This window comes from Cydia strobilella, chromosome Z, assembly GCF_947568885.1.
Source record: "Cydia strobilella chromosome Z, ilCydStro3.1, whole genome shotgun sequence".
NCBI classification, from domain to species: domain Eukaryota; kingdom Metazoa; phylum Arthropoda; class Insecta; order Lepidoptera; family Tortricidae; genus Cydia; species Cydia strobilella.
The window spans coordinates 27,012,210-27,036,963 of NC_086068.1; the positions used below are offsets into that span (position 1 = coordinate 27,012,210).

The 24,754-nt window shown below is 36.8% G+C and overlaps 1 protein-coding gene across 1 annotated transcript in view; it reads left to right on the forward strand.

The window, feature by feature from the left end:
* The first annotated feature begins 7,684 nt into the window (after window positions 1–7,684).
* Window positions 7,685–24,754, forward strand: part of LOC134754318 (ecdysone-induced protein 78C) — a 159,304-nt gene continuing 142,234 nt past the window's right edge. Inside the window, exon 1 of the mRNA XM_063690574.1 lies at window positions 7,685–7,797. Coding sequence (XP_063546644.1) covers window positions 7,736–7,797 — 62 coding nt within the window. The 5' untranslated portion in view covers window positions 7,685–7,735. The remainder of the gene's footprint in view (window positions 7,798–24,754) is intronic.

Sequence of the window (24,754 nt, forward strand, 5' to 3'; positions counted from 1 at the left end):
TTTCAAGAAAAAGGCACGTTGGTTATTATAAGACAATTCCTGAAAATTTTTACTAGCAAAAATCAAAATATCTATAACACAGAATAGTGACAGTAGTGTCACAATCACGAATGTCACATGTGACAAATGTCAAGTAGAAATGTCACGTATATGGATGGTATAGAAAGGATGCCAATCTCTTATGGCAGAATTGTTGCAAAAGTGACTGTTGAAGTTTACGGGCTATTTGAATTAAAGATTGTTGACTCCGAAGTAATATATTTGTATTAATATAAATAGTACATGTTTTCTTAGTTTTATTCGAGAATGGAGTGAGTGACGTCTGTCAGCTCATTCGTTTGTTTTTTCAACCATAGACAATAACCATTGACAATCTCAACACTCCTCCTCAAATTTAACTTTCAATTAAAAAATTAAATTTGCTGCATAGTACATACACATTTCGTACTAAGAACCTCTGAAATTAAAATTATAATTTAAGTTTATATTAATAAACTTTATTTGCTATTAAGTAAGCTTTTGCTAAAATAGCTTTAAATTAATGTTACAATTTAACTAAGATAATTAAAATAAAATTAATTATTTATTATACTGCTTACTAAAAGCATTTTAAAATATTATGACAATGTTAATTGACACTTAAATGATGGTCAGGTAACATTACCATTAATTAATCTAACAATAGTAACAATAACATAAGACATTAACATTTACTAATTAATCTAATTGTCACAGAAAATATCCATCAACTGTACTAAGTATCCGTTGATTGGACTATATTAGCATAAAAATTGGTTAACAAAGTAATTAAATTTTTCTTTACATAAACTTTTAGTCATTAAATCGGCTAAATTTTCATTTGAGTTTAGATACTCTATGTTGATGATGTTCTTTTCCACAAGGTCTTTGAGGAAATGAGCCCTAATGTCAATATGCTTGGTTCGTTTTGAATTTTCATAACTTTTTGACATAGATATTGCTCCAATGTTATCAACGAATAGAGTAGCTTCACTACTAAGTCTTAGGTGTTCGCTTAAACCTTTAATGTTAACCATCTCTTGCGCTGTAGCTGCTGCTGAAATATATTCCGATTCGGCAGTGCTCAGGGCAACACAGGACTGCTTCTTGGAGAACCATGATATGGGGTTTGCTCCATGTAGGATGATGCCTCCGCTCACACTCTTTCTGTCATTCTTGTCTCCTGCCCAGTCTGCATCGGAGTATCCATATAGTTCGGCATCTGCAGTCTTTCTAAAGATCAATCCGCGGTCCTTGGTTTCTTTCAGATAGCGAATAACTCTCTTGCCAGCTTTCCAGTTGTTCATTCGGCTTGTCTAAATATCGACTAAGATAAGATACAACAAATGTCAAATCAGGTCTTGAGGTGACTGTTAAATATATAAGACTTCCAACTAGTTCTCGGTAGGGGACATCTGTTAACATTTCATCTTGAATCTGTATATTATAGTTTATTTCCATAGGTGTCTTCATTCCTTTTCAATCTTCCATGTTAAATTTCTTTAGAATTTTGTCTATCATTGTAGTTTGTTTCAGAATTATACTGTCTTCTTTTCTGTTTACTTCCATTCCTAAAAATCTTTTAATTTCTCCTAAATCTTTTGCGTTAAATTCTTTTTCAAAGCTTTTATTGTATCGTCTGTACGTTTTCCAATAATTAAGATATCATCTACGTAAATAAGCATCCAGGTGTCTTCTTTGTAGTACATACAGTAATCATATTCAGACCTTTTAAATCCAATAGTTTTCACAAATGTGTCTATCGTTTCGTTCCAACATCGTGGTGATTCTGTTAATCCATATAATGCACGTTTCAATTTAAGTGCTGTATTTCTGTTCTTAGTTTCATAACCTTCAGGTATTTTGATGTATACGTCTGACTTTAGTTTACCATTTAAAAATGCTGTTGGTATGTCAAGTTATGCAATTTTTAAGTCTTCTTGAATAGCTTTAGATAGAAACAATCTTACTGTTGAGTGTCTCGCAACTGGTGAATAATTATTTTCAAATGTGTTTTCTTTCTTTTGTTGAAATCCTCTTGCAACTAGTCTTGCTTTCTTTATTCCTTCATCTTTTTCTTTAAAAATCCATTTAGTATCAATTGCTTTCTTTCCTTCTGGTAATGCTTTTTCTTCCCATGTTTCTAGCTTTTCTAATGCTTGTAGTTCTTTATTAATAGCTTCTTCCCATTCTGGTTGTCTTGCTGCTTCTTCATATGTGTCAGGTGCACTTGTACTTAGATAGATAACTATGTTCGTTTCAAAATCCTTTAAATACGTAGGAGTTTTGACTGCTCTCCCAGATCGGGTAGCTTCTTCTTGTCTTTCACCATTCATTACTTGGATTTCGCATGAATGCCTTCTTGTTTCTTCTATTTGTTGCGATTCATTTTCTTTGAGCGGTTCTGTTGAGATTGTCAATGGTTATTTTCTATGGTTGAAAAAACAAACGAATGAGCTGACAGACGTCACTCACTCCATTCTCGAATAAAACTAAGAAAACATGTACTATTTATATTAATACAAATATATTACTTCGGAGTCAACAATCTTTAATTCAAATAGCCCGTAAACTTCAACATGGTAGCAGATCGATAGAAAATAAATACAAAGATGTATTTCGGGTAACGATTCATGGAAATTCATGGAAATGAAATAAGAAAATATAACAAGAAAGAAAAATAAAAGAAGTAAAACAAAAGAAAAATATGACGACCGCTACAACAATTTCGTCAACAAATCATTTCAATCTACCAATTTTAAACGAAAATAGTAATTTCAGTACATGGAAATTCCGTTTAAAACTAATATTAGAAGAAAACAACTGTCGTACGTGCTTACTACAAAAAAAAGAGGCATTGGATACGACCGATAAGAAAAAAGATGACGCGAAAGCAAAATCCGTCCTAGCCCAATCAGTATCTGATAAATATATAGAAATAATAAAAAGTGGCGAAACAGCAAATGAAATGATGACATTTCTACAAAATATATTTGAAAGAAAGAGCGTATGTAATAAATTTTATCTAAAAAGAAAACTCATCACATTGAAGTGTAATGAACCTCTACAGGCTCATCTAATCAAATTTAGCTCAATAATTAGCGACCTAAGCGCTATAGATGTTACAGTAGACGAAGAGGATAAAATATGCTACCTATTATCGTCATTACCAAAGGATTACGATCACGTCATTACGTCAATTGAAACAATGGCATCTGAGAAAAAGTTGAATTTTGATTTTGTCAAAGCCAGACTTCTGGATGCTGAAACAAAAATTAAAGAGGAAGGCACAAGTCAAGAGTCGGAAGCAGCATTTAGCTCAAGATTCCATCAATACAAAAACAAAGATAAATATGAAAATTCAAAGAAAGAACAAGAGACTTCAAGAGGAGAATATAGAGGAGCTCAGACTTCAAGAGGAGAATATAGAGGAACTCACTCATCCCGCCCACCAGGACGATTCTTCGGGCAAAGTCGCCGTGGACAAGGACTTTACAGAGGAAATGGAAGATTCCAAAGTCAAGGAGCATTGTTGACTACAGAAGAAGATATGATAGAAGAAGATATAAGCTTCATCGCAAGTGAAATCGCATTAAGTGGTAATAGTGAACAGGACAAAGACTATGATATAACATTTATTATAGATTCTGGATGTACTCAGCACATTGTAAGTAGCCAATTTGAATATGAAATGACAAATGTCAGAAAATTAGAAAAAACTGTGAGAATACAAGTTGCTAACGGTGAGTACATATTAACTAATAAAGTAGGAAAATTTAAAATAATATAAAATGAAAAACGTAAAATAAATATAGAAGCATTGATTGTCGAAAATATTTCATACAATTTACTGTCAGTCAAAAAGATAGCTGAGGCAGGATATAGTATTATGTTTAATAAACATAGAGTAACTATTAAAGGAAATAATGCATTTATTGCAGGCATACTAGAAGGCAAACTTTACAAGTTACGTGCAAACATATGTAAAGAAAGTTGTAATATTAGTAAAGTCAATGATCTTGGTGATGTTCTTTGGCATAAGCGTCTTGGTCATCTGAATAGAAAATCTCTAGGTATTATGAATTTACCAATGTCTAATAAAATTTGCAGCCCCTGCTTAAAAGGTAAAGCAACCAGAGCACCTTTCAAACAAGCTCCAAGACCGAAGTCAACCTATGTCGCTGAGATGCTACACTCAGACATCGCAGGACCAGTCAAGGACTGTGGACTAAACGGTGAAAAATACTTCATGACTATACTTGATGATTATTCTCATTTCTGTGTGGTATACCCACTAGTTTACAAATCAGAAGCATCAGAGAAGCTCATCAACTATATATTGAGAATACAAAATGAAACAGGTAATAAAGTAAGAAGAATTCGTACTGATAATGGTGGAGAATACACCGCAAACAAAGTAAAAGACTTTTGTAGAAGAAAAGGGATTAACCTTCAATATACTGTACCTTACACACCTCAAGAATCAGGTTGCGCAGAACGTCTAAATCGTACACTGTGTGACAAAACAAGAACTTTATTTGCAGAAACTAAGCTGCCCAAATCTCTATGGTGTGAAGCAATTCAGTGTGCAGCTTATCAACTTAACAGGTCTCCTTCATGGGCAATAAATTATGAGACACCCTGTTACATGAGATATGGTCAAACGGATCTATTATCCGCTTTCAGCTTTAAATAATAGTTCCTAATCTCTCCAGTGGCGCTAGTTAGGCTCTGGGACATGAGTATTACATGAACCATATAAGGCAACAAATAACTCGACCAAATTACGTAGGTTGTTTTTATTGTTTTTTGTTTTTTTATTGTGTTTCTATTACTGTTTTTTGATGGACACTTTTCATACATAGAGATTTGGCTCCTTTATATAGTCTCCATGGAAGTATAATAATGTAGAGATGAAATGGGGGAGGGGTAGCAAATAACCCGACCAAATGACCAAATTACGTAGGTTGTTTTTGGTATGTTGTCAGGAATGTTAAAACGTGTTTTTAATTTTGTCGCATTGCGTATGTTCTGTCCCTCACGGTCGAACGGGTGCACATCTATAGGTATAAATACTAGGTGTATGGTCTAGGTACTTCAGTGTATGGTGGCGCCGCCTATTTACTGTTTTTTACGGTCACTTTTTGATACATGAAGATTCATTTCCTTACCTCTACCTTCCATACGCATGCGTAAAATTTGCATCATATGAACAGGCGTTTTTTAGTTTGCCTTACTTGTATATTTTTATTATATATTATTATAGGGAACTCTTTATGATTATTATTTCGTCATAATTATGATTTCGTCAACAGATGTCTCTGCTAAATACGTAATGCCTCAATATTTAACTGAAGGGGTAGTATAGTTTGGCCAGGGACTGTCTTATTTCAAACCACTAAGCATAAATTTTAGGTGGGACATATTTCAAGGTGGGGGGGGGGGGGGGGGGGGGTAGCGTCAGGTGAAGGGAGAGGGAGAGTGGTGAATTTTAAAGAGTACACCCAGATGTATCATGCCACACAGGTTAGAAAACTTTATTAATTTGTTTAATTTTCCCATACATTGCTTACATAGAATTCCTCAATTAAATGAAAAAAAAAAACAACTTTGTCAGTAGAAAAAGGCAGGAAATTAAAATTTTCTTTCGCGCCTACATTTTTTAAATTTGCCGCTTTTTCTACTGACGGAAATGGCTTGACAGACAATAGTTTTATACTTGTCTGAGACCTGTCTTTTTAGCACGACCGGCATTTTGGGGCCACAAATGGCACCAGTCGCCTTTTGCAATAACATTTTACAAGAACTCAAAAATGAATGTCGTTATAGAAACTTTGGTAAGTATAGTTGGTCAAGCAAATCTTGTCAGTAAATAAGAACAAAAAAACTATACTCATCCTTTTCTTTTGGGTGCTAGTACTAGGGTAAGACAAAGATAGTATGATTCTCTCTGTCTATGTTTGAAATGAGACAGTCCTTTGACAAACTATAGGTATGATGTCTTGCCCTACTTGCGAAGATATATTTTATATGTACAGTCGAAGGCAAAAATATCGATACAGACAAATGGCTCAAAAATATGTGAAGACGACTTAATTGTCTATGGTGTAAGAGCGTACACGTATTTTTGAAACTTTGGGAATGTATATATATTTATGCCCTTGACTGTACATACCTGCTACCTACTCAACTACTATAAATATAGTAATATAACCGTCTCCTTTCGAAATAGATAAGTACTTACCTATAGAATAGAACCTCCGAAGTAAGTACCTACCTACCTATTTGCTATTTTGTACTATAAACACATTGACCTAGTAGGCAGGTGACAGCGCTTTGCCCGTGAACCGGGAAATGTGCTCAAGGTTAAAACCGAGCATGCGTACTCTGCACCCTCTACCGTCCGATGTGACTTTGGAAATATCGGTGGGACGGTTTTTTTTATCAATATAATAGCTTATCTCATTCACTGCCAGTGCTAACAATAAGCTTCCTTCTCGTCCTTTCTGTATGTTGCGAATATTCGATCACTTCGTAGGGACGAAAATACAGTATATCGTGATTTGCGCTGAATGAGTTCAGCATGGAACGTATTGAGTACTTAATGTATTTACTTTGATTTACTTGGTTAGATAATTTGATTGCGTTGTTGACTATTTCTTAACTTAAGTCCAATAATCTACAAACAAATGAGAGCATGGACCTAACAATAGAGAATATATATAGTAAATTACTACAGAGGCCGTGAAGTAAGGGGTTGACGGCCGAATAGAATGGAAGGCCGGATAATTAAGGCCGGCAACCCGTTTTCACGCCGAGCTGAGGTATGTATAGTCCTTTTCTCAAACATGCAATGCAATAATAATACCTACAAATATGATGATGATGATGATTGTCCGCCGCATGCGCGGTTGTGAGAGAGCGTCCCATTCGAGGTAGCTTGCCGCCTGGGGATAGTTTTTTTTTCGTTTTGTTTTGTTTTTTTTTTATATATATTAATTAGGGGTCCCTAAAGGGGAAAGAAAATTTGATTATTTTTGCGTTACGACGCACGGGTTAGGAGATACTTACAGCCATATAAAAATGAAAAAAAAAACAGCTGTTTAGCCTGTTCATGAACACAGACGCCATATTTACATTAAAATTAAAATCCATCCCGGCCTAGGCCTTCAATTTTGTATGAAATTCCTTTTACGGTTCTCTCGAGTTGCTGCGCCCGGAACGTGATACTTTGAAGCATGTTATTTAAGTGTTATAACGCACACGTAATGACGACATTTCATTGCATGTTTGAGAAAAGTAAATTATTTATGAAAATATTTTGGTTTGTGTTATTCAAATAGAATTAAACACTTCTATATACATTATAAACTGAAATAGATGTCAATGATGAATGATGTCAAAGATGTAAAGAATACAAAATAATATATACCAATATACCTACCAACGTTTCGAGGCATACCTACCCCCTTACAAAGTTAGCACAGGAAGCCAGTGCCTTCCTCGGTAGCCTACACAGATTTTAGTTCCGAAACGCTGTTATCAATCGCCGGAATTGCCTGGAACTTACAGTAATATATTATACATATGATGCCTGTAGTGTCTGATAGCACTGGTCAGGTGGAAGGATCCCGCGAAATTTAACACACCATGACTTCGCATTTAGTGTAATGTAAACAAAAACAGATTGTTCATCGAAGTATTAAAAAAAATAGTGATGAGCTGCTCTGTGTTGGTGGAGGCTACGAGCTCTTCAAATATAGAAGACGATCTCTATACGTAAGTACATTTGAATCAGCGATTGTCCCTGAGCAAAGAAATTGAATTGTTTTACAGGAAATAGGTATAGTATAGTGACGTAGGTAATGGTCTCTATCGATTACTCAATATCAGCTGGACTTTTTCATGGCCTTGAGAGAAGCCTTGGGTAAAGTGTCAGTGATCTACAGGTTTATGTAAATAAACTTAACGAGCATTTACCACTTGGTTAACGGATTTATGGTATAATGTCAACAATCTATACATTATTTAAAAATAAGAGTTCAACGGTACATTGAGTATAGGAAATGATAGATATGAATATGATGTATACATTTAGTATACATAATACATATACAGAGAGTATTGCCGTTGACGAAATCCTCGGTACATTCGAGGCCATGGCCAGTTTTGGCTACGGAGACTAAGGTACCTATAATTGTATTAGCCCGTGGCCTCGGTCGGGCTCGTGTGGATTTCAATAATGTTGGTTGTACCACTTGTACCTATCTATCCAAAAATTGAATTTCCTCGATAGGTATATAATGCACTACGGCAGTAAAAGCAAATGGGAATTGCTTGTGCACATACCTCGTTAATGTGTTACTTTTTTTGGCCGAGTATAAGCTCATGAGAAAATTAATACAATGACCCTGTGTACCTAAATTACCTGCTTTTGTATAGCATATGTAATGAAAAATAATTACTATCTATATATATCCCCTCAGCAGTGAACTTATATCGAAAGATATTGTACCGGCACAGGTTTACTTTTTAGCTTGCAGGATCAAGTGTAATGATTAAATACTTTCGCTCGTACGGTGTGAGTAATTCGATGGTACGTTATGGGTTATGGGTGTATTAGCCATGAGCGAGGACGCGACCGCGACGCGACGCGAGTCGCAAGAGCCGTCACGTCACGTGATCGATGTCGTCGTCCTTCAGATCGTGATAGGCATTATATAGGCAGAGGCACCCACTATCGCACAGCACAGACGTAGGCTTGCCCGATTAGGCGGACATAATTATTTTATGGTGTAAATAATTTCTAAATGGAATTTGTATTATATAATATATATAGTATGTATCAGAACGAAAGGCCAAGCTGAAGCCTGGTTGATAGTAAAGTGGAGTATGTTCTAATAGAATACTTAATAATAACTTTTATTTGCTTTTTTTAACTTTGCTCAATCTCAACATGACTTTGAGTACTCTTACTTGCAGTCGGTTAAAAATTCTTGTAACAGCCTGTAGAAACAGTAAGACGTCAGTTTTTAAGCGTAAACAAACTAATTAAAACCAATCCAGATCATATCAGATTACTGCAATTTCAACTATCACCAGATATTGATAAGCCTAATACATACGAAACACTAAACATTTCTTGAAATTATCATTTAAGGACTATTTTTTGTTATTATTTCATTATTATTTACAACAGGGATCTTGCATATCATTGTAGTTCACTTTGACATTAATTATGACATCCCATTAGATTTGTCACCTTGTTATTTTTATTTTGAAAGAGGTCAGGTTAAATCAATTAATTTGACTTTTTCCTTTAAATTTAAACTTCAAGTCAGAGTTTGACATTCGTCTGCCAGGAAAATCTAATAAAAATAAATTTAAATTAAAAATTACTAGTAATGCCTTTAAATTTTTCTGCGGAGGAACTTGTGGATATGATCCTTCTTTACGGAGAGTGTAGGGGAAACGGGAATGCCGCTCTTCGTCTGTACGCGCAGAGGTTTCCCGCACGAAGGCAACCCAACCATGGCCGTGTGATCATCAATACGCTTATCCGACTGCGAAATAACAACCCGCCGGTGCTGATCAACCGAGGAGAGGCTCCACAATTGCACGTGTAAGACGGCGAGCTTCAGTAAAAGACTCAGGATCTCTTAAACGACTTTTATTTGCTTCAGTAACAATTATTGTGTTTCATAAAAATCCAGATATAATTTTTATCAATCAAAACGTCTGTCTCCGGCAACGTGTGCTGTCCCTTTCTCATCGCCCACCGACCGTTGTCCGCGGACGGTGGCTAAAACTATGGCGCCACTGACAGTATACGTTGGCGGAGAGTAGAATATCTATTAAAACAATTTAAATACTAATTTAATTATTATGATAGTTATTACATTACCAAATCAACGACAAATCCTAACATAAATAAACGGTAATTCTAACAATTCGGCCATCCGCAACATACACACGTCCCGTGTACAAGACAAGTAAAATTGAGCCATTGACCTAGATGTCACAAAATCATTACTTACAGGCCGCTACAATATACAACATTTTTTAGGTACTTTACTTGGCTAAAATCACTTCTACTTCGATGATATACACATATTGTGCTTAAGAACAAAACCTTATTCTATTCTATATACTTTTTTTATATTATTATATAAACTTAGATTTGCAGTACAAGTGCATTGATTGATACCGAAACCAACTTAATTAACCACGAAATTAGTGGTACAAGTCGCTACTACCTTGAAACCACCTCAATCGTGGCGCAGTTCAAGTCGCTTCTACCTTGAGCCGCCTGCCTCTACTGAACCTATTTAAAACTTATAAATGCGGTACAAGTCGCTTCTACCTTGAAACCGTAATCAACTTAATTAACCACGAAATTAGTGGTACAAGTCGCTACTACCTTGAAACCACCTCAATCGTGGCGCAGTTCAAGTCGCTTCTACCTTGAGCCTGCCTCTACTGAATCTATATAAACTTATAAATGCGATAAACAATCAACGACGAAATAGGTGGTACAAGTCGCTACTACCTTGTAACCATTATAACCACCTTACAACTAATGACAGTTCAAGTCGCTTCTACCTTGAGTCTGTCGTTCTCTTTATTTACAGCATAGCATATATTTATTCATCTCATATTAAAAGAAACTACTGGACAATTACTCATGACACAGTCTCTCCTTCGTCACTACTACTAGGGGAGGAATCAAAATTTGCTCTGTCAAAACTGAGCCATGCCTTCATTTTATCCACAGAAACTACAGCACAATATTTTCGGTTCGACAATTTTCAGTTAAGTGACCAAAAGGCATGCATTTATCGCATTTTATAACTAACTGGTTTAGGACACTGAGATTTATAATGTCCGTCTTGTAGACAGTTAAAGCATTTTATAGTCCTATCATTACTAGCCATGTTCTTGTTGCCTAATTCTAAATTAGTCTCAGGTCTAACTTTTTCTGTACGGTCACCATACGAACTATTCTTGGCGCTCTTCAAAAAAGGCAACAGCTGATCGGGACTATCGAAACGAGCTGCTTCAGCCCCTAAGCGAACACTACGGTCGTCTATTCCAAACACTAAACAATCAACGGCCCTCTTACCAGTACCCCCGCAACGGTCTAGCAAAATTATCTTATCATAGAAATATTCGTCTAATGAATCGTTAAACCCGGCACATTTGGCAAGCATTGTCGTAAGTAACTGTCCTTAATTATCATCAATAGGGAACGCTAGTTTCAACTTTTCCTGCCACTCTTGCCAGGAAAACATAACAGTCGAGAGGCCAGCGTACCATTTTTGAGCCAAACCCTTAAGTTTTGGTAACGCAAAGTGAACTGTTTGACGATCGTTCCAGTTATATATAACTGCGCACTCGTTCACTTTGTGTATCCACATCGCGATAGTCTGTTCCTTACAAGCCGGATCAAATTCAGGTATTGTATTTTGATTTGACAATTTCTCGTTCGACCCTTTTTCGCCAATGGTACGCAAAGCCTCAACCAGTTGTAAATATTAAATTCAGAGACGCGTTATTATATTTTGGAAGCAATGGAGACTACCAGTATGGAAATTAATACGTATTATAAATTAAACGAATGCTCTAAAGAAAATGTACAACATATATATTGAATCGAAATAGTTAGGTAATCTGACACAACTGTTAGAAAAACATTGTTGCTTAGCTTAGATTCTGTGTGAAGAATGAGGTTTTAATACTTTCCCTCAACAATGTGTGTAAGGCCGATTCTTTTTCTCAGCAGAACAAGCCTTGGTCTTGGCATTGGTTTTGTAAACATGTCTGCCAGTTGGTCCGTTGTGGATATCCTTTCCACAGTTAATTGTCCATCGAGAACCTTTTCTCTTACTAAGAAGTGTCTAATCCGTATGTGTTTGGTTCTTTTGTGGAACTCGGGATTATAGGCAAGGCGAACAGCAGCCTCGTTATCAACGAAGAGAGTCGGAATCTCCTTGATCTGTGTTAGTTGGCTGAATATTCTCTGGAGCCAAATTAATTCTTTTGTAGCTTCACTGGCTGCAACAACCTCAGCTTCAGTTGTAGAGATTGAGACTGATGGTTGTCTTTGACTCAGCCACGAAACAGCGCCTCTCGCGTATAAACAAGTCACACCAGTAGTCGATCGTCCTGTTGTCTGATCTCCTCCATGGTCAGCATCACTGTACCCAACAATAAAGTCTTCGGGATGGTTTGATTTGTACTTTATACCGAAACCGCTTGTTCCCTTTAAGTATCTAATAATCTTTTTGACCATGAGCCAATCCGACTCGTCAGGGTTCTCAAGTTTTCTAGATGCGATCTCAACCGCATATGCTATATCTGGACGAGTTCCTACCATCAGGTACGTCAGAGCACCTACTGCTTCTCGATATGGAAAGTCCTTTTTCCGTTCTACTACTTTCCCTGTTTCAGTAGTCAGTGTCACCGATTCCTTTTGAATGGGAGTTGATAGGGGATTACAGTCAGCCATATGAAACCTCTCTAGAATTTTCTTAGTGTAAAATTCCTGTTTTATGCTGATAGATCCATCGTCATCTTGTATAATTTCTAAACCTAAGTAGTAGGATGCAGGTTTTGTAGTTATCTTCAACCTTTTTTGCAAGTCTTTTAGAAATTCGTTAGTAACTTCTGCATCTGTAGCAGCAACTAGCCCATCATCCACATACAAAGTTATAAGAAGCTTCTTTCCATTAATCTTCTTAACAAATAGGCAACTGTCTGCATCACTCTGTGTGAAGCCTAAATCTAAAAGAATTTCAGCGAAGCATGAGTTCCAACAGCGTGGTGCTTGTTTCAGACCATATAAACTTCGTTTTAGCTTCCAGACTTTCTTTGAGCTATCATTGAAGCCATCTGGCTGATCCATGTATATGTCTTCTTGAAGTTTTCCATACAGGAATGCTGTTGAGACGTCGAATTGCGTGAGTACCAGTCTTTCCTTAGCCGCAACGCTTATGAGCGCTCTTATTGTTGCCATCCTTGCGACAGGACTGAAAGTTTGGTCATAATCAACACCTTTTCGCTGCTTAAAGCCTTTTACCACAAGGCGCGCTTTAAATTTATCTACAGAGCCATCAGGGTTTCTCTTGATTCTATACACCCATTTTGAAGAGAGCGCCTTTCTATTTGATGGTAGTTCACTGAGCGTCCACACATCGTTTTCTTTTAAAGATGCTAACTCCTTTTTCATGGCATCCTCCCATTTTTCTCTCAGAGGGCTCTTTATAGCCTCTCTGTAGGACTGAGGATCTGTAAAAGTGTCAATATTACATACATAGTCGTCAAATTTCTCTGGAGGTCGAAGGGTCGATCTTCGTCTTAAGTCGTATCTGGGCTGTACCGTATCAGAGTTTACGGAGTCAAAGAATGCTTCTCCCTCTGGTTCTTCTTCAACAGGAACAGACGCAGACGCGATTGGATTCAACTCCTCAGCTGATGCTTCGTCGTCAGCTGTCATGGATCCTTCTGGTCTTTCCTCATAAAGCTCTCGATGTTCACCAGCGCTTAGCGAATCTTCGACTTCTTGTCTTTCATCGTTTAGACATGGAATTTCACCGACGCTTATCGAATCTTCGACTTCATTTTCCTCCCTAAATTCGAACAGCGATATATTTTCTTGGCGATATATTGGTAAGTCGTTTGGTACTGGTACACCAAAGTTTAATGTTGGACGGTGTTCTGGTGATACTATCTTTATCTCCAGTTCATTGGATTTCAAATCTCTAGATTTCTGTTGAACTTTAATCTCAGAGTTTTCTCTGTTGAGCGGTTTTTCCTCAAATATGACATCGCGAGATCGTATAAGCCTATATTTGTTGTTTTCTATTGCTGCCCATATACGATAACCGTCATCATTATCGTATCCGACGAGTCTTCCTTTAAGTGCTTTCTTCGAAAGTTTCTGTCTCTTTTGTTTTGGAATGTGAGCATAACACATGCTGCCAATTATCTTTAAGTGGGATATTTTTGGCTTCTTACCATTCCATATTTCAAACGGCGACTTATTTTCGACTTTGGAGGGGCCTGTTCTATTAATGACGTATGTCACCGTGTTCACGATCTCTGCCCAAAGCGCTTGAGGGAAACCTTCGCCGCTGTACATGATCGTTCTTGCTGCTTCGACTAAAGTACGATTGTCGCGTTCACAGCAAGCGTTTTGCTCCGGCGTGTATGGCATTGTCAGCCTCTGTTTGATTCCATTCTTAGCAAGAATCTCTCTGACATCTTTATTGTCATATTCACCGCCATTGTCACTTAAAAGCGTCTTTATTGCGTGACCAGCATTGCGTGCTTCTAAAATCATTTGTTCAAGTTTCTGTTTTACTTCAAACTTGGCTTTCATAAAGTATATCAGACGATATCCAGAGTAATCGTCACGAAACAGAACGAAATAACGTAAATTTGTGATAGAGTTGGGAAATGGTCCGCACACGTCGCTATGAATTAGCTCACCTGGCTGTGATGCTCTAGTTCTCGTACCAAATTTCTGTCTGTGCGATTTACCAAATATGCAGCTTTCACATAAAGTATCATCTATGGGAAGCTCTATCCCTAATTCTCGTTTCACAAACGTTCTAATATGCCGCTTATTCTGGTGGGCAAATCTCTCATGGTAAAGTTGAGTCTCTGTTGTTAGATAGGCCACCATCTTCTTTGGTATGATATTTTTGACATCTAATTTATAGAGACCACCACATTTTTGTCGTCTTCCGATAGCCTTGACATTTCCATTGATAGATATACTGCAATTTTGAGTTGTAGATATAAACTTGCTATCGGGATTCTTATCGTGAGCCGCTAGGACCGAGAATAGATTTTTCTGGATACCTGGAACATACCATACATCTTGTAATGTGACAGTAGAGACTTTATCATTGACATTTGCTTCTAAGTCTACCGATCCTTTTCCTTTGGCTTGTAAAACATGACCATTGGCTGTTGTAACGGTATGCGTGTCATCAAAGTTATGAAAAGTTGTGAACAAGTCACCTCTATTAGTAATATGGCTGGTGGCACCATTATCTACGTACCAATTGTCCTTGTCGTGCTCAACGGCTGATACTTCTTCCTGCACCAGCATAACTGTCATATTTACTACTGACGCTTGGGAAGTAGATGGCGTACTTTCGCCCTTCTGTGCATTGCTGTTCTTCGGAGGTTTGCCATCTCGTATCCATTTTTGACAGTTCTTTACGCGATGAATTTTTGAACAGTAATTACATTTAATCTTCTTATCTTTGTTCTTCTTATCAATTACTCGTACATTATTCGAGTGAGCAACTAATGCTTCTTGTTCAGGTACGGAATTACCTTTGATTGATCTTTCGTAAGCACAAAGATGATTTGTTAAACTCTCTATTGTTCTATCTGCTTTCGGAACCAAGAGCCAGCTACTTTTAAATGATGAATATTCCTCGCTTAGTGTGTCAAGAATTTTACAGATCAAGAGGAGTTCGGGTAACTCATTTTCATCTTTTTTCAAATCTTGATTAAGTTCGGACCAAATATTCTTTAATTTACTCATATGCGTCGCTATGTCATCTTCTGAGTTCCGATTGAATCCGAAGAAGCTCATGCATAAATTATAGCTTTTATCTTCACTAGTCCCTTCAAACAATCTGTGGAGTTCTAACCAGACTTCTCGAGCAGTGTTGTACCGCATGACTTTTTGAAGAGTATCATCAGTCATGTTGCTTGTTAAGAGGAGCAAAGTACTACAGTCAGCCTTCGTATAGGTAGCAAGCTGGTCTCCTGCCCCCGCTGCCGCTGCTGCTTCCTCTACATGAGCGGGCTTCGTTAATTTACCTTCGACAACATCCAACGCATTTGGAATGCTCCTTAAGGCGATACATATTTTATATTTCCAAGTTGACCAATTACTTTTGCCTTCGAGATTTCCGATCAACAATTTTGTAGACGTTAAATTATGATCCATTATGCTTGGCACATCACCTATTAAATTCAGAGACGCGTTATTATATTTTGGAAGCAATGGAGACTACCAGTATGGAAATTAATACGTATTATAAATTAAACGAATGCTCTAAAGAAAATGTACAACATATATATTGAATCGAAATAGTTAGGTAATCTGACACAACTGTTAGAAAAACATTGTTGCTTAGCAACCATCATTCTGTGTGAAGAATGAGGTTTTAATAGTAAAACGGTAATATTATTACCGGGAACAGGCAGAGTACTCGGAGACTCGCGCACAGGTCCGCTCTCGCGTCGACCCCCTTGTGGCGAGGGTGACACGGCCGCAGCCCTGCTGTGAGCGCATCCTCTCTCGCTACGCTGCCGCGAGACCTGCTTGGACGACCGCGCCCCCGGTGACTGCTACGACTGCGTGTGCGACGCCTGTCGCAGCCATCGCTGCGGGACCGGCGTCTGCTGGCACGCTCCCGTGTTGGCCGACTGCTCCGGCTGCGCGGCCGTCGCGTGCTGCCCCGTCGACTGCGCGACCGGTAGTTACTGGCTCGGTCGCGTCCCCGACGGTTGCTTCGACTACGCGAGCGACGACCTCCTCGTCTTTCTGCATGCCTGGTCGTGCTGCGTGACTGGCGCTCACCAGAAGGTGGCGTCGTCAGCACACGCGACCTTCTCTGTTCGTCCTCCATTTCCTGAAATATACATTTCTAGCACAAGTCTCTGTCTTTTTTTTTTAAGGGAAGAAGGGAAGTATTAAGCAATAAGCATTATAGGAGATACACCGCAAAACCGAACATAAACGGCATAAAATAACAGCTTTATTTAGTACTTCTAACGCATGATGTGGTCACATGTTAAATACCTAGACCGACACCCAGAACACGATTTCGTAGTTCAAAACAATTCCATAATGTAAATAACACAATTATTGTACAGCCGGGCAATATTAGCAAGAATTACTATATATCAAATTCAATTTAGTAGAGTTATCATATTTTAAAAAAAAAAACGAACAAACCATCAAATACCTACCCAATAAATACACTATGTATACGAAAGAAAAATAAAAACAATCATAGTATAAAACATCGTATTGATTTGTATCTTTTATTTATCATATTTTTGTACTTATAAACAAATCCGCCATTTTTACTTTCATGTTTTGCGCAACAAACATTATAGCATAAATAGATAATAACAATAAGCAACAAACTCGTAAATACTAATACTGTTTTATTAGCTTTTTCGTACATTTAACACCACTGAAGACTATTTATTAAATCAAACTATTTACATAGAATCACAATAATACTTACGTTTTACTATTTGTACAAACCACTGGTTCGACTCAAGGAGTTGATACTTACTCCTTTACATCCCACTTCTGAATTTGTAAGACGGCGAGCTTCAGTAAAAGACTCAGAAACTCTTAAACGACTTTTATTTGCTTCAGTAACAATTATTGTGTTTCATAAAAATCCAGATATAAATTTTATCAATCAAAACGTCTGTCTCCGGCAACGTGTGCTGTCCCTTTCTCATCGCCCACCGACCGTCGTCCGCGGACGGTGGCTAAAACTATGGCGCCACTGACAGTATACGTTGGCGGAGAGTAGAATATCTATTAAAACAATTTAAATACTAATTTAATTATTATGATAGTGTAAGCATCACAATAGTTAATATCCTATATGTGGCCTAATACTACTGATAAATACATGTAGTATGTACCTGGCTTTATACTTTTGATTGTTGTATCTATGGTCGTTTAGTTTTAGAGAGAGCTGTCAGATTTGGCGGCAGGCCTGTGCGCGAGGTTATGTTCGATTTGATCTTTTTGTAATCTTATAATTAATCCTGTATATCAATGTAATAAAAGAAATGTCAAAGCAAGCAGTGGTTTGTGTGCTAAACCCCTTTTACTGAGCATTAAATCTATGGATGATTTCAACTCAGAAAGCGGGATTATGAATTCAAATGCCCACATAGAAATTGGATGATTATTTTCACCTGTATAGAGATGAAGCACACATCTCGAAGAATGTGAAAAAAACGCTTAGTTAAGGCGTATATCTGGAGCATTGCTTTAAATGCTTGTGAGACGTGGACAGTGACACAACGGGACAGAGAGCGATTGGAAGCCTTTGAAATGCGGTGTTGGCGGAGGATGCTAAGTATTAGCTGGACAGAAACGAAGACGCACGTTGAGGAACTGAGCATGGCAGGAGAGAAGAGATGCCTGTTAGGCACAACAGCTAACAGAAGGGGCAAGATGGTTAGTCATCTAATACGGCACGACCCGCACGACAGATTCTTTTTAAACATCCTGAAGGGCAAGATTGAGCGAGAAAGACGCAGAGGAACACATATCTCAGCCAAATGAAAGATAGAGTTTCTGTCATGTTGTACGAGGGAGTCAAAAGGCTAGCCCAGCAGCATAGCTCTTAAAATTGATGATGATGATGAAAGAGGTACGTAGTAATGTAAGTTGCTTGGTCTTTTGAAAGTTAATTTCATGATCAAGACAATAGAGTGTATATATATACACGTGTATCATATATAGTGGGTATATATGATACATTATTCCTTTTATTATGTAATAGGTACTTAGTGTTTCTTTTTGTTTATAGGATCCGACTGAAAACCAGCGTTGCAGTAAATTTACTGCAACATTATGCTGAGTCGAGACTCCTTTTTAACATCACGCTGTCTTTAATGCCAATGTCAATTAATTTAGTTAAGAAGTAATGTATCTAGTTAGGTACATTAGTAAACTATTAACCTACATATTTTATGTTTCATGTTTTGTGATGTTAAATAAATTTTCTCTCTCTCTCTCTCTCTCTCTCTCTCATACACGATTTCATTAGTTTGTTTTGTACGGTAAACAAAATGATTGACAATTGATTTCATTTGTTTAAAATAAAAGTTGTTTTAAATTTGCAATGCACTGGACATTTGCTATGTATTGATCTAGTTATTAACCTGTGTTTTTTGTCATTGTTTGTTTTTGGACTGACACGTTGAGACACGTTGGAATAAGAGTTTTGAATGATTCACGGTTAGTTTCACTAGACTTATATTGACCGGGATATAGACCGTGATTACCTTAATATAAGTCACGTTGTAATACAATGAGAATAGATCTCGACGAAAATGCAAGCAAACAACCATCACGGTGAGATTGGTGAGACGCAGAGAACTATCATTAAGAGCCAACATGGTTATAGGAAGTCAAAATGGTAAGGATGGTATTGTGCACTGTTCAGGTACAATGCAGGTGCTCAGTGAAGTTAATTATTAACAATGAGTAGTTGTATAATGACATTAGTTGAATATTTACTAGGTATTATTACTATTATTTTTTGGATAGTCTAATGACACTAAAAGGTTTTTTTTTGTTATAATAATGCATGAGTATATAATGCCTATATATGGTAAGAGATAACAAAAAAAGGTGATTGATTAGTATTGCAGAGGTTATTGCCATGATGAAATGATGAGATAGCAAAGATGAGAGGTAGAGACTGACAGCGGGCTAGAATTGTAGGAGATTGGCCCATGACGGTTGTCAATGGGAAGATTTAGAAAAGGCCTTTACCAAGCACCACACTTATTGAGATAAATACCCCGGTCTCTAATTCAGAATAAAAGAATCTTAATAGATAAATGTGCATATAAATTATTTAGGTGAAAAGATAAAGAAATTAGTTTTTGTTTTGATGCAAACAAATTATTTATAAACATTTGTATATAGGCAAATGTAAAAAAAAATGTTAATTAAAGATATTGAATGATATATTCTACATAGTAGTACTGTAGGTACATGCATTTAGTTGCCAATCATTGTTGTACTGAAAATTATTAGTCTGGATACTCCAAGAGAGGCATATAGAAACAATAATGAATTAATGGAATTGCACACAGTATGAATTCTAAATTTGAAATGAATGACATTGATAGTTTTACATCTATTTCATACTACTGTGTTAAATGTTATGCATGTCTGGATACTCCAAGAGAGGCATATAGAAACAATAATGAATTAATGGAATTGCACACAGTATGAATTTTAAATTTGAAATGAATGACATTGATAGTTTTACATCTATTTCATACTACTGTTTTAAATGTTATGCATTTGAAAATCAAAGTAACAATTTCAAAACATCATTATTATCATTCAGGGAGCATGATTTACATGATGACTGGTTGCGTTGTGGATATTGACATAGCATATGAAAATGAAAAATGAAAAATAAATGTTTATTTTCTGTTAACAATAAGTACAGTTCACTTTCAGTGGTTAAGATCTCCTAGTAGGTATTTAAAAGAAGTTATATTTCACTCTATTTAGAAATCTTGAATACCTACTTCATACCTTTGAATTGGTGACAAGCGGTATTTATATTTAAACCTTAATGCACAAAATATACACCAATGTACACATTTGTTTCTCTAAATTTATAAGTTTAGTGCAAGTCCTGTCTAGTAAAAGCAGATTGGCTAAACAAGAACAGATTACTTTTTCCATGCTGTTGACACAATATTTGTATTAAGCATATTGCATAGTATTCAGTTATATTTTTAAATTTTTACTAGGTATGCAAAATTGAAACAATGCAGTTGTACAATACAATAACAAACCACAAATGAAACTATGAAATGTTGCTATGAAATACAATTAATTTGTGACTTTATGGTTTCATTTGCATAAAGGGTGAATCTGAAATAATTATTGTATGACAGATTCAGGTTAAGAAATTTTACAGTTAGTGATGCCTAACTAAGTTAATCAAACTCTTAGGTCACAAATTATAAAATTCAGGTTACTAATAGGTAAGGACCATAAAGTGTCAAGAAAAGGCAAAAGCAGCATACTTGTGTATACATTATCAAATTAAGAAAGTCTATTTATAAAATTAAAAAGTTTACAAAAACAGTGCCTGTTTGAAAAGACAAGACTTAAAGAATTCTTATTGAAAATTGACTTGAAATGCAAAATCGATGAATAGGTACAACCACTGTCACAAGTGTTAGTACAAAATTTTAGTATGGTCCTGAGTAGAAGTCTGTGACTGACCTTAACAAAAGAATCAACACCAGAGTAGGTAAGTTAAATAAACGAAGCTAAAAGTAGATAACATTCAAACTTAAAGAAGCTTGGAACTAATTTTTATTTTCATTTCAATTCATGAAACTTTGTATTCTTAAAATTTGCTTGATCAGTAGGTTTAACAGAAGGTAGGTACATGTATGATTTTATGACAGAGACACAGTGATGACAAGAAATAAGTTGGTAATATTAATTAAAGTATAGTAAGGCAAAATAACCATGATTCATAAAGACAAAATGTATGGTTGCATTTTTGTCATTTAGTGCGTTGTCGCCACGATTAGCATAGCCAGGAAATATTGGCTGTATCAATTAACAAAAAGTGAATAAATGTATATTGGAATAACTTTTAATCACTTCCAATACTTCCAATAATATAGTAGGTGGGGTAATGACGCTAGTATATGCTACGGTGTACTCGGTGTAGTACCTATACGCTATTATTTAGAGCTACTTTTTTTGGGTGCATGTCATCCCGAGATATAGTTGCTGCGTTCTTGCCGATTCCTGAATCCTGTGGCTGAATATTACCACTGTGAAATATTGAACGAAGTTTAGGACGAAACATCAGGATCATAAGGTCATGGAATAAATAAATTATCTGTTTATATAAATAAATTAATAAAAACCTGTTTTAAGTGTAATCTTCTTAAAGTTGATGAATCGATGGAATATTTATCATTTTATTTAATTAATGTTGAGGATTTTTCGATGAAGATAATGACTGATATCCATGACGTCAGATTACGATTTCAGTAACGATGAGTAGGTATCTAAGGAAGATCTTAGGTAACAGAGGTCCGAGAACAATGATGATGTATATGACCGAACATATCGATTACAGTGTCGATGTCAACGAATGTTTGCCTCGATGTCCACGACAGGGTCAATAACTGACCATATCGATGATGAAAACGGAGCTGAACGACTTCGATAACAATGTCGGCGATAAGCTTGACTGACCATATTGATGATGATATCGATGATGATTACCGAACAGATCGATTTTGATGACGATATAGATGATGATAGATGATGATTAGGTATATAGTAAGATTAATTGATGATGATAATGATTGACTGAGTCGATGTTTATATTTCAATTATTAAATTGTTGAGGATGACTGTGACTAAAATTATCTTTGCTACTGCTAATGATTATAACTATTTTTATTTTTGTATGTTTCAACGCTGGTAACCTGGCTGAACGGATGAAGTTGATGATAAGCGAGGGCATCGCAGCAAGAGCTGACTGAAGCAATGGAGGTGAAACTGTTAAGAAAGTGCTGCCAGCAGTGGGCAGGGCCCAAGCTGCCGTTGGTCAGGGCCGCAGAGTGAGGAACCGACGTACTATGCGCCGTGTCCACGATTACCGTCTTATGCATCTGATCCAGCGACTCGCCGAGAGTCTCGGTGTTGGTCGAGACTCTTCGCTGACGAGACTGCTAGTTATTATATTAATATTATGAATCTAGAATATAACCGTTGAGTTTTGGCAGACTGTCTAGTGCAGGCCGTAATGGCAGACTGTTTATTATGTTAGTTTATATTTTGGCAAAGATAGGTACTTGTAATATGGACCTTGTAGTTAGATTAAAAAAAATATAATTAGTTATACTTTGGCAAACTGTCCAGCGCAGGCCTTGAGGGCAGACTGTCTGGGGCAGGCCGTGATGGCAGACAGGCCATAACAAATTAAATGATTAGGTTGGCTATAGGTATGAATGTTGGCAGACTGTCTAGAACAGGCTTTGATAGCAGCCTGCCTGAGCAGGCCGTGATGGCAGACTGTCTAGACTGGTCTAGTCTAGAGCAGGCCATAACAACAGTCTAAATAAATAATTAGATTGACTAGGTTGATTATTGGCAGACTGTCTAGAACAGGCTTTGATAGCAGCCTGTCTTCTAGAGCAGGCCGTGATGGCAGACTGTCTAGACTGGTCCAGTCTAGAGCAGGCCATAACAACAGTCTAATTAAATAATTAGATTGACTAGGTTGAATGTTGGCAGACTGTCTAGAACAGGATTTGATAGCAGCCTGTCTTCTAGAGCAGGCCGTGATAGCAGACTGTCTAGACTAGTCTAGTCTAGAGCAGGCCATAACAATTTTTATACTTTGGAATGATATCTAGAGCAGGCCTTAAGGGCAGACTGTGATTGTTTATGATGAATTATACTTTGCCAAACTATTTAGAGCAGGCCTTAAGGGCAGGCTGTGATTGTTTATGATGTGTTATACTTTGCCAAGCTATTAAGAGCAGGCCTTAAGGGCAGACTGTGATTGTTTATCATGAATTATACTTTGCCAAATTGTTTAGAGCAGGCCTTAAGGGCAGACTGTGATTGTTTATGATGTGTTATACTTTATACTTTGCCAAATTGTTTAGAGCAGGCCTTAAGAGCAGACTGCGATTGTTTATCATGTGTTATACTTTGCCAAGCTATTTAGAGCAGGCCTTAAGGGCAGACTGTGATTGTTTATGATGTGTCATACTATGTCAAACAGCTTAGAGCAGGTCTTAAGGGCAGATTGTGATTGTATATGATGTATTATGCTTTGCCATAGAGCAGGCCTTAAGGGCAGACTATGATTGTTTATAACGTGCTATACTTTACCAAACTGTTTAGAGCAGGCCTTGAGGGCAGACTGTAAATGTTGATGTTGGTTTATACTTTAACAGACTGTCTAGAGCAGACCATGACTGTAAGTTAGTTCATATAGTGAAAGACTAGAAGAAGGCTGTAAATGCTACTATAGGTGCTGGTTGTATGAAATGATTGTTTACATGATCTCAGGTTAAAGCATGTGAGGATTGATTTCTCAATAAGGTTGATATACATATTGTCACTGGCTGCGAATGATTAATGAGGGACTGAATAGCCAGAAGGTTAAAATAATGTTGTTATGTATGTTTATCTTTCGTTAGTGTTAAGGTGGATGACATGTTATGATATATGGTTGTTGATATAAATGTTTAATTACTTTTAGTGAGAGGACTCACTAAAATAAAAAGGATGGCCGAGCTGTAAGCATCACAATAGTTAATATCCTATATGTGGCCTAAATCTACTGATAATTACATGTAGTATGTACCTGGCTTTATACTTTTGATTGTTGTATCTATGGTCATTTAGTTTTAGAGACAGCTGTCAGATTTGGCGGCAGGCCTGTGCGCGAGGTTGTGTTCGATTTGATCTTTTTGTAATCTTATAATTTTCTTCCGGTTCGAGCGCCATCTTGATAGTTAGCATCGTGATTAATTACTTTGTTTTTTGCTTATTAATATTGTTTAAAGTGTAATATCGATAGCTTATTATACAGTAAACTAATGTGGTAGTGTGCAGTGAATGGAGAATTAATTTTGAAGCGCGTTTAACCACCATCTTGGAGTCAACGGCCGGTAGTCCACGTGCTTCTTGTAAAGACTAGCTATCGATTTACAAGAGCTAACAAATCACCGTACACTGTCTTGTACAACCGTACAATTTTTGTCGTTTGTAAACCTCTCAATACCTTGATACTGGCGAAATAGTCCCACTGGGCTGAAGCCATAATTTTAAAAGAAGAAGAAGAAGAAGAATCTTATAATTAATCCTGTATATCAATGTAATAAAAGAAATGTCAAAGCAAGCAGTGGTTTGTGTGCTAAA